The 13,158-nt window shown below is 40.2% G+C and overlaps 1 protein-coding gene across 1 annotated transcript in view; it reads left to right on the forward strand.

Moving 5' to 3' along the window:
* The first annotated feature begins 371 nt into the window (after positions 1-371).
* ADGRE2 (adhesion G protein-coupled receptor E2) overlaps positions 372-13,158 on the forward strand; it is a 40,539-nt gene continuing 27,752 nt past the window's right edge. Inside the window, exons 1-6 of the mRNA XM_044912997.1 lie at positions 372-402; positions 1,413-1,463; positions 8,168-8,314; positions 8,522-8,567; positions 8,688-8,766; positions 9,414-9,591. Coding sequence (XP_044768932.1) covers positions 372-402; positions 1,413-1,463; positions 8,168-8,314; positions 8,522-8,567; positions 8,688-8,766; positions 9,414-9,591 — 532 coding nt within the window. The remainder of the gene's footprint in view (positions 403-1,412; positions 1,464-8,167; positions 8,315-8,521; positions 8,568-8,687; positions 8,767-9,413; positions 9,592-13,158) is intronic.

Raw genomic sequence — 13,158 nt, forward strand, 5'->3', positions numbered from 1 at the left:
AAAAAAAAAAAAAAAAACTAATGATATAATGTATGGTGATTAACATAACATAATTTAAAAAATTCCAGAAATTGAAAAAAAAAAAAGACCATCTAAATAGATTTACCATCACTCACTCTTTCATCATTAGAAATTAACAAACATCAGCAAGGAGGCTGGCAGTGCAAAGAGTAGTAATGCCAGGCAAAGAATAGAAAGCGGAACAGGGATTCTGTAAGTTCAAATTGGTGGGGAAAGGGGAAGAAAGCATTCAGGCTAGCTGTTTGCCAAGTCAGGTCTTCTAGGGTACATATTTGCTTCAACAGGAAATATTATTAGCCCACAGCTCAAGATCGAATTCCCCCACTGCTGAGGCTTCATGTTTCTGTACCATGAGGGGCAGGTATTTTGCATTTTATTCAGGTAGGTAGAATTGTGAGAATCTTCAGTTGAAACCATTTTAGTGTTCTCTGTGCCTTTTGAGAAATGTCTTTTTCCTCTGCTTGATTCACTGCTTGTTCTTGCACTATTCTCCAGAAGGATAAGAACAAAAAAAGGCATTTTTTTCCAAGAAGGAAGTGGTTTGAATTTGCAACCAAAGGAAAATGTGGGGCTTATTTTGGGATTTCTCAATTTATAATTTATATATTTTTTGTTATTAATGCCTATAAATAATTTTGTTCTTAGAATAAATCATGTGAAATAATATGGTGCCTGGAATTTGCCTCCAAATTATCCAGTGGGGACAGGGACTGAGTAAAGGTGTAGATGAAATAAAAGTGACCATAAGTTTATGATTATTGTAGCAGGGTAATTAATACACACAACTTGAGTTGACTGTTTTTCTACATTTGACTTATGTTTGGAATTTTTTATTAAATGGAAAAAATTTTAAAATAAAGATCAAGTTGCACGAAGTCACAGAGCCAGTGAGTGGCAGAGCTAAAATTCTAACATAATTGCATTCAACTCCAAGACCAGTGGTGTAATCTCAGGCCAGCCTAGGAAGTGAAAATGGATTTAAGTCACTTCAAAAGAAGAACGATCCTGACTGTAAAAAACTAGTATTAGTATCTGAATAAAGACAGGCAGATCTGAAATTTTCTTCATAAGGGGTATGTCATAAAATGGGTGGGAAAAGATGTTCTAATACATATGCCTATTACTTTCCATCTGTGTAGATTGTGATCCGTATAGTAAAAGCCTGCTGTGATCAATTCCTCAGGAGACTTCTGGAAGAAAATAGGGAGAGAGAACATGTGCCCCCCTAGGTCCTGTGGGAAAGTCTAGGAGCCTGTCCAGAAGAAAACACAGATGTTCTAGAAGCCATAATGCCATAGGGGAGAGTCTCCTTAACCAGCTTGTAGTAGCTATTTCTGTGGGTGGTTTGGAGTTCATTCTTCAGCCATATTTACCTTCTCTTTCTGTTCTAGGGCTTTGTGTCCTGCTAACATCACTGGAAATTATTGCCCACAAGAACAGAGGTGAGTATGTGTAACAAACCCCATCCATCACCCGAAGCTGAGGAAAGGGACTTCACACTAGCAAAGGCCATTTCTTGGGAATAGTCTTCTTAGGATTTGAGAATTTGACCCTGATTCTCCCCCAAACTTCTAGTCCATTACCAAGGACAACTCCTTGTATGAAGACAAGCATCACTTCCTTCTCTTCCTTCCATCTCCTTGTTCCCATCTGGGAGTTGGAATCTTCTGAGGACCTTCAAACCTATATATCCATTCCCAACAGCTCCCTGTGCTCGATGTCCACGGAATGCCCACTGTACCAATGCCACTTCCTGCCACTGTGATCCTGGATTCACTTCTCTGTCTGGATAGGTTATCTTTAGCAACCCCTCGGAGGTCTGTACAGGTAAAGAGGCTGAGAGACCGTAGAAGGGGTCATCAAAGAGGGGTCACCTGGGGGTATCCACACTCCTCAGCCCTTGGAGCAACACTGAAGTTCTTTGCCAAGGGCAGGAGAGGAAAACCAAGAGATGGGCAATCATGTCTCCTGGTCAAGGAGTAGTGTTAAAAGCTTAGGATTTGGAGCTGGACTATCTGAATTCCAGTGTGCAAGTCCAAGCAAATTGTTTCATCTCCCAGTGCCTCAATTTCCTTATCTGTAAATTGGGGATAATGATATCAACCCATTTTGTTATTGTGTGCTTTAAATCAACAAATACATATAAATGGAATTCACAGAAACAGAAAGCAAATTGATGGTTTCCAGGTGCTGGGGGAGAGAGGAATGGGGATTGACTACTTAGTTGCGTAAGGGGTTTTTTTAATTGAGTTTTTAATTTTAATTCCAGTATAGTTAATATACAGTGTTATATTAGTTTCCAGTGTACAATGTAGTGATTCAACAATTCTCAGTGATTCACAGTTACTCAGTGCTCATAAGAACTGTACTCTTAATCCCCTTCACCTAAGGGGGTTTTCTTTTGGAGTGATAAAAATGTTCTGGAACTAGAGAGAGGATGTGGTTGCACCACATTGTAATGTAATAAATGCCAGTGAGTTGTTCACTTTAAAAGAGTTGATATTTTTTCTAAATCCTTTTTTTTTAATTTAAATTCAATTAGCCAACCCATGGTACATCACTGGTTTCAGATGTAGTGTTCTTTTGTTATGTGAATGTTACCTCAACAAGAAAATACATAAATGATAAATTAATACATGTAAAACACTTAGAACAGTGCATTGCACTTGATAAGAAGCCAATGCATTTTGTTGTTGTTGTTGTTGTTGTTGTTGTTGGCTGTTAATTGGTCAAAGACCGAGGGAGCATGTTGAAGGAGGCAGTCAGGGAGGGCCATGCAGCCAGCCGAGATTTGGAATGTTCTACCAACCCTAGCACTAACTTGCTGGGAACTCCCTATAATCTCAGTTCCTCCATCCAAAAATACCCACATGCAACCTTATGCCAGGATGGTCATTTGCCATTTGTAAAACGCCTTTTCCAAAGTTAAAATTAATTTAAACTACCTAACAACCAGATGAGTGCATACTGTTATTATCCCTGATTTATAGGTAAGGGAACCGAGACTTTGAGAGGTGGTTTGCTCACACTCACACAGCTGGTCATACAGCTGGAATTCAGATAGGGGTAATTTGAAGTCCACAAATCTCTCAAACACTGTCCCTGAAGAAATCCAGATCAGCCCCTTGAGAAAGTCAATGTTGGTGCCATATTGTAAATAAGGAAACTGAGCCTAGAGAGGGGAAGCCCTTTGTCCAAAGTCACATAGCTAGGAAGTGGAAGAATCTGGACCCATGGTTCAAACTGTAGCATTCTGATGTCTGTCCAGGTGGTCATGAGTTGGATAAAATATGAAATATCCTTACTATGGAATATCTATAGGCATTAAAATTTTTTTTTTATTTTGATGTGGAAAAGTAGTCATAAAATATTCTAAAATCCTGGGAGAATTTGTATATACTAAAAGGTGTGAAAAAATTTTTTTTAAAGCTATGGTCTGATGCTATGGGAAATCGATGAAAAAGTAATAGTGTTATCTTCATGATTGGTAATGCTGGGTGACAGGTACATGTGGAGTTATTATACTGTTCTCCATTATTAAAAAATTGTTGTAATCTCAGTGGTTGGATATTTATGGTTCTTTTTTGCATTTTCCAATTTCCCAGTTTTCTCCTGAAAACACATTATTTTGTTTGGAAAGAAAATGCAAGGGGTAAAATCATTTGAATCTTGTTGCTACCTATCCTACCAGAATTTTGGGTGTTCCTAGCAGTTCCCACTTATGTTCCAGATATCAACGAGTGTGGCCCACCTCTATGCGTGTCTTGTGGAAGCTTTGCACATTGTCACAATGTTGAGGGGAGTCACTACTGTGAATGTGCCTCTGGGCATTAGCTCCTTTCGGGGGGCACCAAATTCCAAAGTGAGAAGGAGAACACTTGTCAAGGTAAGTAGCTTCCCATGCCACACATTTCTCCAACTCCCATGACAAACCTCATCCTGTCAATTTTGAGGACCATCTTGGAATCATTACCTCTTATGTTTGAGAGTCCAAGAGAGAGCATCCTTCGTCTAGCAGGGGCTCATTCCTTCCATTTCTCATTCTTGTTCAGACTTAAAATGCCATGTTAAGGTATATCTAGTTGATTCTTTACTGTAACATCATATGCAATAGTTAAAGACTGGAAACAGATGACTATCATTAAAGGAGAATAGTTTAACATATTATGGTACCGCCATACAATGATGAGCTTCAGAGCCTTTTTATCAACTTGTTTTTCTCTTTGATGGACAGTTCTATGATTTTTTTAAAAGATTTTATTTATTTATTTGACAGAGAGAGACACAGCAAGAGAGGGAACACAAGCAGGGGGAGTGGGAGAAGGAGAAGCAGGCTTCCTGACACAGGGCTTGATCCCAGGATCCTGGGATCATGTCCTGAGCCAAAGGCAGATGCTTAACGATTGAGCCACCCAGGCACCCCAATTTTTTAAAAGATTTTATTTTTAAGTAATCTCTACACCCAACGTGGGACTCAAACTTACAACCTCAAGATCAAGAGTCATGTGTTCTTCTGACTGAGCCAGCCAGGTGCCCCTAATAGTTCTAAGAATTTTCACACACGTACAGATTTGGGTTACCACCACTATATTCAGGATCCAGGCCAATTAGTTCCATTACCCCAAAACACCCCTTCCTTCTGTTCCTTTATAGTCACCCCACCCCTCTGCCCTGGCAACCCCTAATCTACAGATGTTTTCTTTCACCTGTGGCATTCTTTTGAAAATGTCATATGGATGGAATACTATAGTATGTAGCCTTTTGAGTCAGATTCCTTCCACTCAGTGTAACATTTTTGAGGTTCACCCATATTGTTTTGTGTATCAATAGTTCATTCCTTTTTTCCCCCCATTTTTGACATTTTTATTTTCCAGAAAGAAAATTGGCTACACTTAGCTTGGATTTACAATGACTGCTTTCTTCTCCTATTTATCTGGATCTTGGGTTTGGCTAATAGTGAAATAGCATAAAGTTACCTCCCCTATGTGGGCTGCAAAATTCTAATCTGTTGCTAGATACACACGTCACATTAGTCCACAGATCACTGTTTTAGAGAGATGGGTATAGTAACCTTCGTTTCTGGCTCTCTGGTAGAATCACCCTATATATATATTTTTAAATATAGATGCCTGGACCCTCCCTACCTGAGATTTACTAAACCATGCCCAGACATGGAGCCCAGTTATGTATATTTCTTTAAAGTTCCAATGGTAATTTTGAAGACTAGTTCATTTCTTTTTATTGCTAAGTAATATTCCATTGTACAGCTGTACCACAGTTGGTTTATCCATTCATCCATTGAAGGACATTTGGGTTGTTTCCAGTTTGGAGTGATTAAGAATAGTGCTAAATGAGATATCTCTTGATGAATTAAATTGAAATGCTTTCCAACCTGCTTTAAACAGAAAAGCATGCTGCGGGGTTGTACCCATAGTATGGCAATGGCTTTTTCTTCTCCCTTGTCTTCCTTTTTTATTAATCTCAAGCATGTTTCCATAAGTATATTTTAATCTTAAAACTTGTTAAGTAGTAGTCCAAAAAATAAATACTACTTTTTCATAGTTTTTAGACAATAATTCCATCATAGGCATGATTTGATTGTTTACCACTGCTCTGAGCTCTATGCCAGGCACTATGACTCCAACGCTAAATAATGCATTGGCTCTGTCTCCCGGAGATTTTACTCCAGTGGGCAGACAGACCTGTAGACAAATGCAATATAAAAATAGTCACTCTTCACAAAGCATCCAGTTCATGGGTAAACAATGTCTTTCTCACCACTGTACCCAAGTGCCTAGCGCATACAAGGCACTCTGGAAATATGCAGAAGTGAGAAACTGGAAAGAGCTCTGTCATCACCATGATCAGAGCTGTGGTCACATCTTGGCCCTGACAGTTGGCCTTGATTTTGGCCGAGTTTTTACAATCTCTGGTCTTGGTTTCCTCATCTCTAATTCAGGAGCAATAATACCTACTTTTGAAGAGATTAAGGTTTTGTTTAAACCTGAATACTGAATTGTTTATCTTATAAAGCTAAGCACAATACACTTTTAAGAAAAACTTCACAGACTTACCTTAATTGAGGACTTTTCAATCCATTATTCATTTCCACCCTAACTATTTTTTATTTACACAGTTGTTTGACTGATGTTTGAAAGTATTCAAAATGGCTAAGATACAAGGGGTATTTAGTATCCACAAAGAGAAAAGTAAAATATTAAATCTTTCAACCTTAAAAAATGTGACAGCAATGTATTTGCTTTGAAATGGGCTCACTGTTTTAAAGATTTTATTTAATTATTTGAGAGAGAGAGAGAGAGAAAGCTAGTGCATGAGTGACATGGGGGGCAGAGGGAGAGGAAGAAGCAGACTCTGCACTGAGCAGGGAGCCTGACATGGGGCTCAATCCCAGACCCTGAGATCATGACCTGAGCCGAAGACAGATGCTTAACCAACTGAGCCATCCAGGTGCCAAAATGAGTTCACTTTTAAACATCAGTCTTACTGGGAGCATGCTGCTGTTTATAAGCTACTCACAATCCCTAAAGGAGAAAAATTTCTGATCTTAAGAGAGGCATCTCCTACGCCACTGTCTAGGTTACAAACAAACAAACAAAAAAACTATAGCAAGGATTGTCCAAACTCCACTCTCCTGGTTTCTAAGTCAACAAAAGAGGATCAAATTTCTCCTCTAATTAGAAAAGAGGGAAAGATAAGTTGGGAGCCAGGTGGATGTGAAGACACCCACATTTATTCAATGCTGTGACCACAATCACATGCCTTCCTCATTTTTCACTCACAAACTGCTCAGAGGAGGAACTTCATTTGGGTGGGGAGATAGCAGGGATACCAGAGACATTCTGGGGCCAAAACAAGTTCCCTCTGTGTGTGGCACTTAGAACAGACCTACCATCCACCCCACAGGCTATAGGCACTACAGAGGGCTGTGTGAGCCCAGAACCCTAAAGGGTAGAGCTGTGGATGGAGCCATAGAAAATTGAGGAGTGGCCTTAGGCAGTGGGGTTAGAGGCTTTGTGAGCTGGCTAAGCATACCTCCAGATTATCCATCAGACTCCTGCAGCAACATGAGGGGCTGATACCAACACCACTTGGCTGGAAGCAATTCCCAGGCTCCTCAATGGACCATTGTATTAGTTTCCTATTGCTGATATAACAAACTTAATAGTTCAAAACAGTATAAATATATTCTCTTACAGTGTTGAAGGTCAGAAGTTTTAAATGTTTCCTTCTAGAGGCTCTAAGGGAGAATCTGTTTCCTTGCCTTTTCTGGTTTCTAGAAGCTGCCTTCCTTCCTTGGTACAGGGTTCCCTTGCCCATCTTCAAAGCCAACATCATACATATCATCCATCTCCTCTCTTCTCTGATCCCTCCCTTTTATAAGAACGCTTGTGATTACATTAGGTACACTCAGATCATCAGAATAATCCTCCAACAAGATTCTTAATCACCAAGTTCAAAATTTCTTTTGGATGAAAGCTAATGTAATCACAGGCTCCAGGCATAAGGACTTGAACATCTTTGAAGGGGCCATTATTCTGTCTACCATACTCACCATTCACCAAGCAGCTCTGACCTGAAATATCACACACTCACACATATATACAGAGTTCTCATCTTGCCAACCTTGCTTGAATGTAGAGGCCAGCCTACTCCTCATGCAAAGGGCCACATAAGAAATATCTTGGGTTTTATGGGCCAGAAGGTCCATGTCACAACTGCTAAACTTGCCGTTATAGTGTGAAAGCAGACAGAGACAACACATGAATGAATAGGAGTGACTGTGTTCCAATACAATTTTATCTATGGATACTAAAATTTGAATTTCATATCATTTTCATGTGTCATAAAAGATGGCTCTTTCTTCTGTTTTTTTAACCACTTAAAAATATAAAACCTATTCTTTATAGAAACAGGCAACATCTGGGTTTGGCTGTGGGCCATAGTTTGCCAATGCCTGCTCTGAGGTGGTTGACGAGTTGGGAGTGCTATCACCAAATGGTATCCATCCATTTCAACTATGATGGACTCCTTGATGCCTGACCTTGAGGAAGGTGGAGGGCTGGAGTTAGTGAGTAGAGGAAAGGCCTGAGCTGAGATAGGGGACTGGTCCTCTCTTTTATGTTAGATGTGGATGAGTGTAGCTCTGGAAAACACCAATGCCACAACTCTACCCGTTGCATCAATGTGAAGGGCAGCTACAGATGCCACTGTGACCATGACTGGGTAGCCAGGTCCAAGCCTCTGCATGGTCTGAAGCTCACCATCTGTGAAGGTATATAGTCCGGACACACATACATGCATGCATGCACATGTAAGTATAACATGCCTGTGTATGTATGTGCACATACACTCTTGCACATGAACATGTGTGTGCATACATGCATTCACAAAACAAAAAGCAAGCATACACATGCATTCAGCATGTGCACAAACACACACACACATACACCAGTGGTGCTCCTGCCTCTTTTCCCTGCAGAAGTCCCCTTCTCCTCATGGACATCACCTTCTGGGGTCAGCAGCCAGGTGAGTGAAACTTCAGCAGAAGACCAGAAGCAGAAAGACCTTCACCAACCATCTTGTGTCCACCCTATCCCCAAACTCCCTCTTCAGGCTCTCTTACTCACCCCCATGTCTCCTTCCCCGAGTCTCTCCCACTTCTTTGACAAAGTCCAGCAATTATCCCAAGACTTCACGCCAGTCTTGGCCAAGAACACCATCCAGGTAAAGTTGGAACCAAGAAAGAGGCTAGATATGGGAATCCCATAGAGACCTTTGGTAGGTGTGAAAACAAGGCCCCATGTAGTGGGCACTGCAACTGGTCCCTCACCCATGGTGCTGAGAAGACTAGGGCACTCAGCTATCTGAGCACTTTTATTTTTTTATTTTTTATTTTTTAAAGATTTTATTCATTTATTTTGACAGAGAGAGACACAGCGAGAGAGGGAACACAAGCAGGGGGAGTGGGAGAGGGAGAAGCAGGCTTCCCGCTGAGCAGGGAGCCCGATGCGGGGCTCGATCCCAGGACCCTGGGATCATGACCTGAGCCGAAGGCAGACGCTTAACGACTGAGCCACCCAGGCGCCCCTATCTGAGCACTTTTAAAGACACCCACATGCACTAATTTATTTCCCTATTTCCCTATTGCTTATTCTGGGCTTCAGGCTTATGTCAGCCTTGGCCTTTCTGACCTTCATTGACATCTCCGTAGCTGAGATCTAAGCAGCAGGGACCATCCTGGGAATTTAATTCAGTGCCATTGTTACCCTCCAAATACCCAGTCTCCAGGGTCTGTTCTGGGCTGAATGGTCAGGTCTTTGTGCAACCCCTTTGATCCACTGACCACTGGCTCTGTGTCCGCATCCCCCCAGGACCTCATGAGGGAAGTAAGTGAGCTGCTGGAGACCCCAGGGGACCTGAAGACCCTGCCTCCCTCAGAGCAACACTGTGTGGCCACTCACCTGCTTGTTAGCCTGGAGGATGTCCTGAGAGTGCTAAGCAAGTTCCTGCCCAACGGGCCATTGACTGTTCATGCTCCTGCAGGCACAGGTAAGTCTGCATCAGACTCCTGCTCCTCCTGTTCACCTTCTCGCTCTTCCTTCCTAGAGACTGCCCCACTGGAACCAAGTGACCACACTCACATCCCAGGATTTTTTTTTTATTATGTTTTGTTAGTCACCACACAGTACATCATTAGTTTTTGATGTAGTGATCTATGATTCATTGTTTCTGTATAACACCCAGTCCTCCATGCAATACATGCCCTCTTTAATACCCATCACCATGACTTTATTTAAAAGAACTCATTTCATAAAATAAACCATGAAACTGTCTTTTATTTGTTTTAAGCACAAAATATTAAGATTTTTAAATGATAAGCAAAAATAAGCATATACAAATATCAATAAGTCTATCATTATGTCATTTATATAAAATAAAATTGCAACAATTGTATTCATAAAAATAAGGTATTCAAAAATAAATTCAACACTACTTGGAAATGAAGAAAATGCAATGAATCTTGAAAAGTTGAAAATTACATAATGTGATTTAATCTATTTTAAGTACAATCTTAAATAACATTGTATCAGTGTTTTTTTATTTAATTTTATTTTATTATGTTATGTTAGTCACCATACAGTACATCATTAGTTTTTGAGGTAGTGTTCCATGATTCATTGTTTGCATATAACACTCAGTGCTCCATGAAGCTCATGCCCTCCTTAATACCCATCACCAGGCTAACCCATCACCCCACCCCCCTCCCCTCTAGAACCCTCAGTTTGTTTCTCAGAGTCCATAGTCTCTCAAGGTTCATCTCCCTCTCTGATATCCCCCCCTTCATTTTTCCCTTCCTTCTCCTAATGTCCTCCATGCTATTCCTTCTGTTCCACAAATAAGTGAAACCATATGATAATTGACTTTCTCTGCTTGACTTACTTGACTTAGCATAATCTCCCCAGTCCCATCCATGTTGATGTAAAAGTTGGGTACTCATCCTTTCTGATGACTGAGTAATATTCCATCATATATGTGGAATACATCTTCTTTATCCATTCATCTGTTGAAGGGTGTCTCGGCTTGTTCCATAGTTTGGCTATTGTGGACATTGCTGCTATGAACATTGGGGTGCATATGGCCCTTCTTTTCACTACATCTGTGTCTTTGAGGTAAATACCCAGGAGTGCAATTGCTGGGTCATAAGGTAGCTCTATTTTTAATTTTTTGAGGCATCTTCACACTGTTTTCCAAAGTGGCTGTACCAACTTGCATTCCCACCAGCAGTATAACAGGGTTCCCCTTTCTCTACAACCTCTCCAACATTTGTTGTTTCTTGCCTTCTCAGTTTTTGCCGTTCTAACTGGTGTAAGGTGGTATCTCAATGTGGTTTTGATCTGAATTTCCCTGATAGTAATGATGATGAACATTTTTTCATGTGTCTGTTAGCCATTTGTATGTCTTCTTTGGAGAAGTGTCTGTTCATATCTTCTGCCCATGTTTGAATTGATTATTTGTTTTTTGGGTGTTGAGTTTGAGAAGTTCTTTATAGATCTTGGAAATCAGCGCTTTGTCTGTAGTGTCATTTGCAAATATCTTCTCCCATTCTGTGGGTTGCCTCTTTGTTTTGTTGACTGTTGCCTTTGCTGTGCAGAAGCTTTTTCTCTTGATGAAGTCCCAAAAGTTCATTTTTGCTCTTGTTTCACTAGCTTTTGGAGATGTATCTTGAAAGAAGTTGCTGTGGCCGATGTCAAAGAGGTTACTGCCTATGTTCTCCTCTAGGATTTGGATGGATTCCTGTCTCACATTGAGGTCCTTGTGTTTATCTTTGTGAATGGTGTTAGAGAATGGTCGAGTTTCATTCTTCTGCATGTGGCTGTCCAATTTTCCCAGCACCATTTATTGAAGAGACTGTCTTTTTTCCATTGCATGTTTTTTCCTGCTTTGTCAAAGATTATTTGACCATAGAGTTGAGGGTCCATATCTGGGTTCTCCATTCTGTTCCATTGGTCTATATGTGTGTTTTTGTGCCAGGACCATGCTGTCTTGGTGATCACAGCTTTGTCATATAGTTTGAAATCGGGCAACGTGATGCCCCCAGCTTTGTTTTTCTTTTCAACATCTCCTTGGTGATTCAGGGTCTTTTCTGATTCCATACAAATTTTAGGATTGTTTGTTCCAGCACTTTGAAAAATGTCATTGGAATTTTGATCGGGATGGCATTGAAGGTATAGATTTCTCTGGGTAGCATAGACATTTTAACAATGTTTATTCTTCTGATCCATGAGCATGGAATATTTTTCCATCTTTTTGTGTCTTCTTCAATTTCTTTCATGAGCGTTCTGTAGTTCCTATAGTACAGATCCTTTACCTCTTTGGTTAGGTATATTCCGAGGTATCTTATGGTTTTTGGTGCTATTGTAAATGGAATCATTTCTCTAATTTCTCTTTCTACAGTTGCATTGTTAGTGTATAAGAAAGCAACTGATTTCTGTGCATTGATTTTGTATCCTGCCACATTACTGAATTGCTGGATGAGTTCTAGTAATTTGGGGGTGAAGTCTTTTGGGTTTTCCACATAAAGTATCATGTTATCTGTGAAGAGAGAGACTTTGACTTGTTCTTTGCCAATTTGAATACCTTTTATTTCTTTTTGTTGTCTGATTGCTGTTGCTAGGACTTCTAGTACTATGTTGAACAATAGTGGCAAGAGTGGGCATCCTTGACGTGTTCCTGATCTTAAGGGAAAGGCTTTCAGCTTTTCCCCATTGAGGATGATATTCGCTGTGGGTTTTTCATAGATGGATTTTATGAACTTGAGGAATGTTCCCTCTATCCCTATACTCTGAAGAGTTTTATTCAGGAAAGGATGTTGTATTTTGTCAAATGCTTTTTCTGCATCAATTGAGAGGACCATATGGTTCTTCTCCCTCCTCGTATTAATGTGTTCTATCACATGGATTGATTTGCAAATGTTGAACCACCCTTGCATCCCAGGGATAAATCCCACTTGGTCGTGGTGGAGGATCCTTTCAATGTATTTGAGGATTTTGGAATCCATATTCATCAGGGATATCAGTCTGAAATTCTCCTTTTTGATGGGGTCTTTGCCTGGTTTGGGGATTAAGGTAATGCTGGCCTCATAGAATGAGTTTGGAAGTTTTCCTTCCGTTTCTATTTTTTGAAACAGCTTTAGGAGAATAGGTATTATTTCTTCTTTGAATGTTTGGTAGAATTCCCCAGGGAATCCATCAGGCCCTGGACTCTTGTTTTTTGGGAGGTTTTTGATCACTGCTTCAATCTTGTTACTGGTTATTGGCCTATTCAGGTTGTCAGTTTCTTCCTGTTTCAATCTTGGCAGCTTATAGGTTTCCAGGAAGGCCTCCATTTCATCCAGATTGTTCAGTTTATTGGCATAGAGTTGTTGATAATAATTTCTAACAATTGTTTCTATTTCCTTGGTGTTAGTCGTGATCTCTCCCTTTTCATTCATAATTTTATTAATTTGGGTCCTTTCTTTTTTCTTTCGATAAGTCTGGCCAGTGGTTTATTGATCTTATTAATTCTTTCAAAGAACCAACTTCTAGTTTCGTTGATCTGATCTACTGTGTTTCTGGT

Source organism: Neomonachus schauinslandi, chromosome 1 (assembly GCF_002201575.2).
Source record: "Neomonachus schauinslandi chromosome 1, ASM220157v2, whole genome shotgun sequence".
In the NCBI taxonomy this organism is placed as follows: domain Eukaryota; kingdom Metazoa; phylum Chordata; class Mammalia; order Carnivora; family Phocidae; genus Neomonachus; species Neomonachus schauinslandi.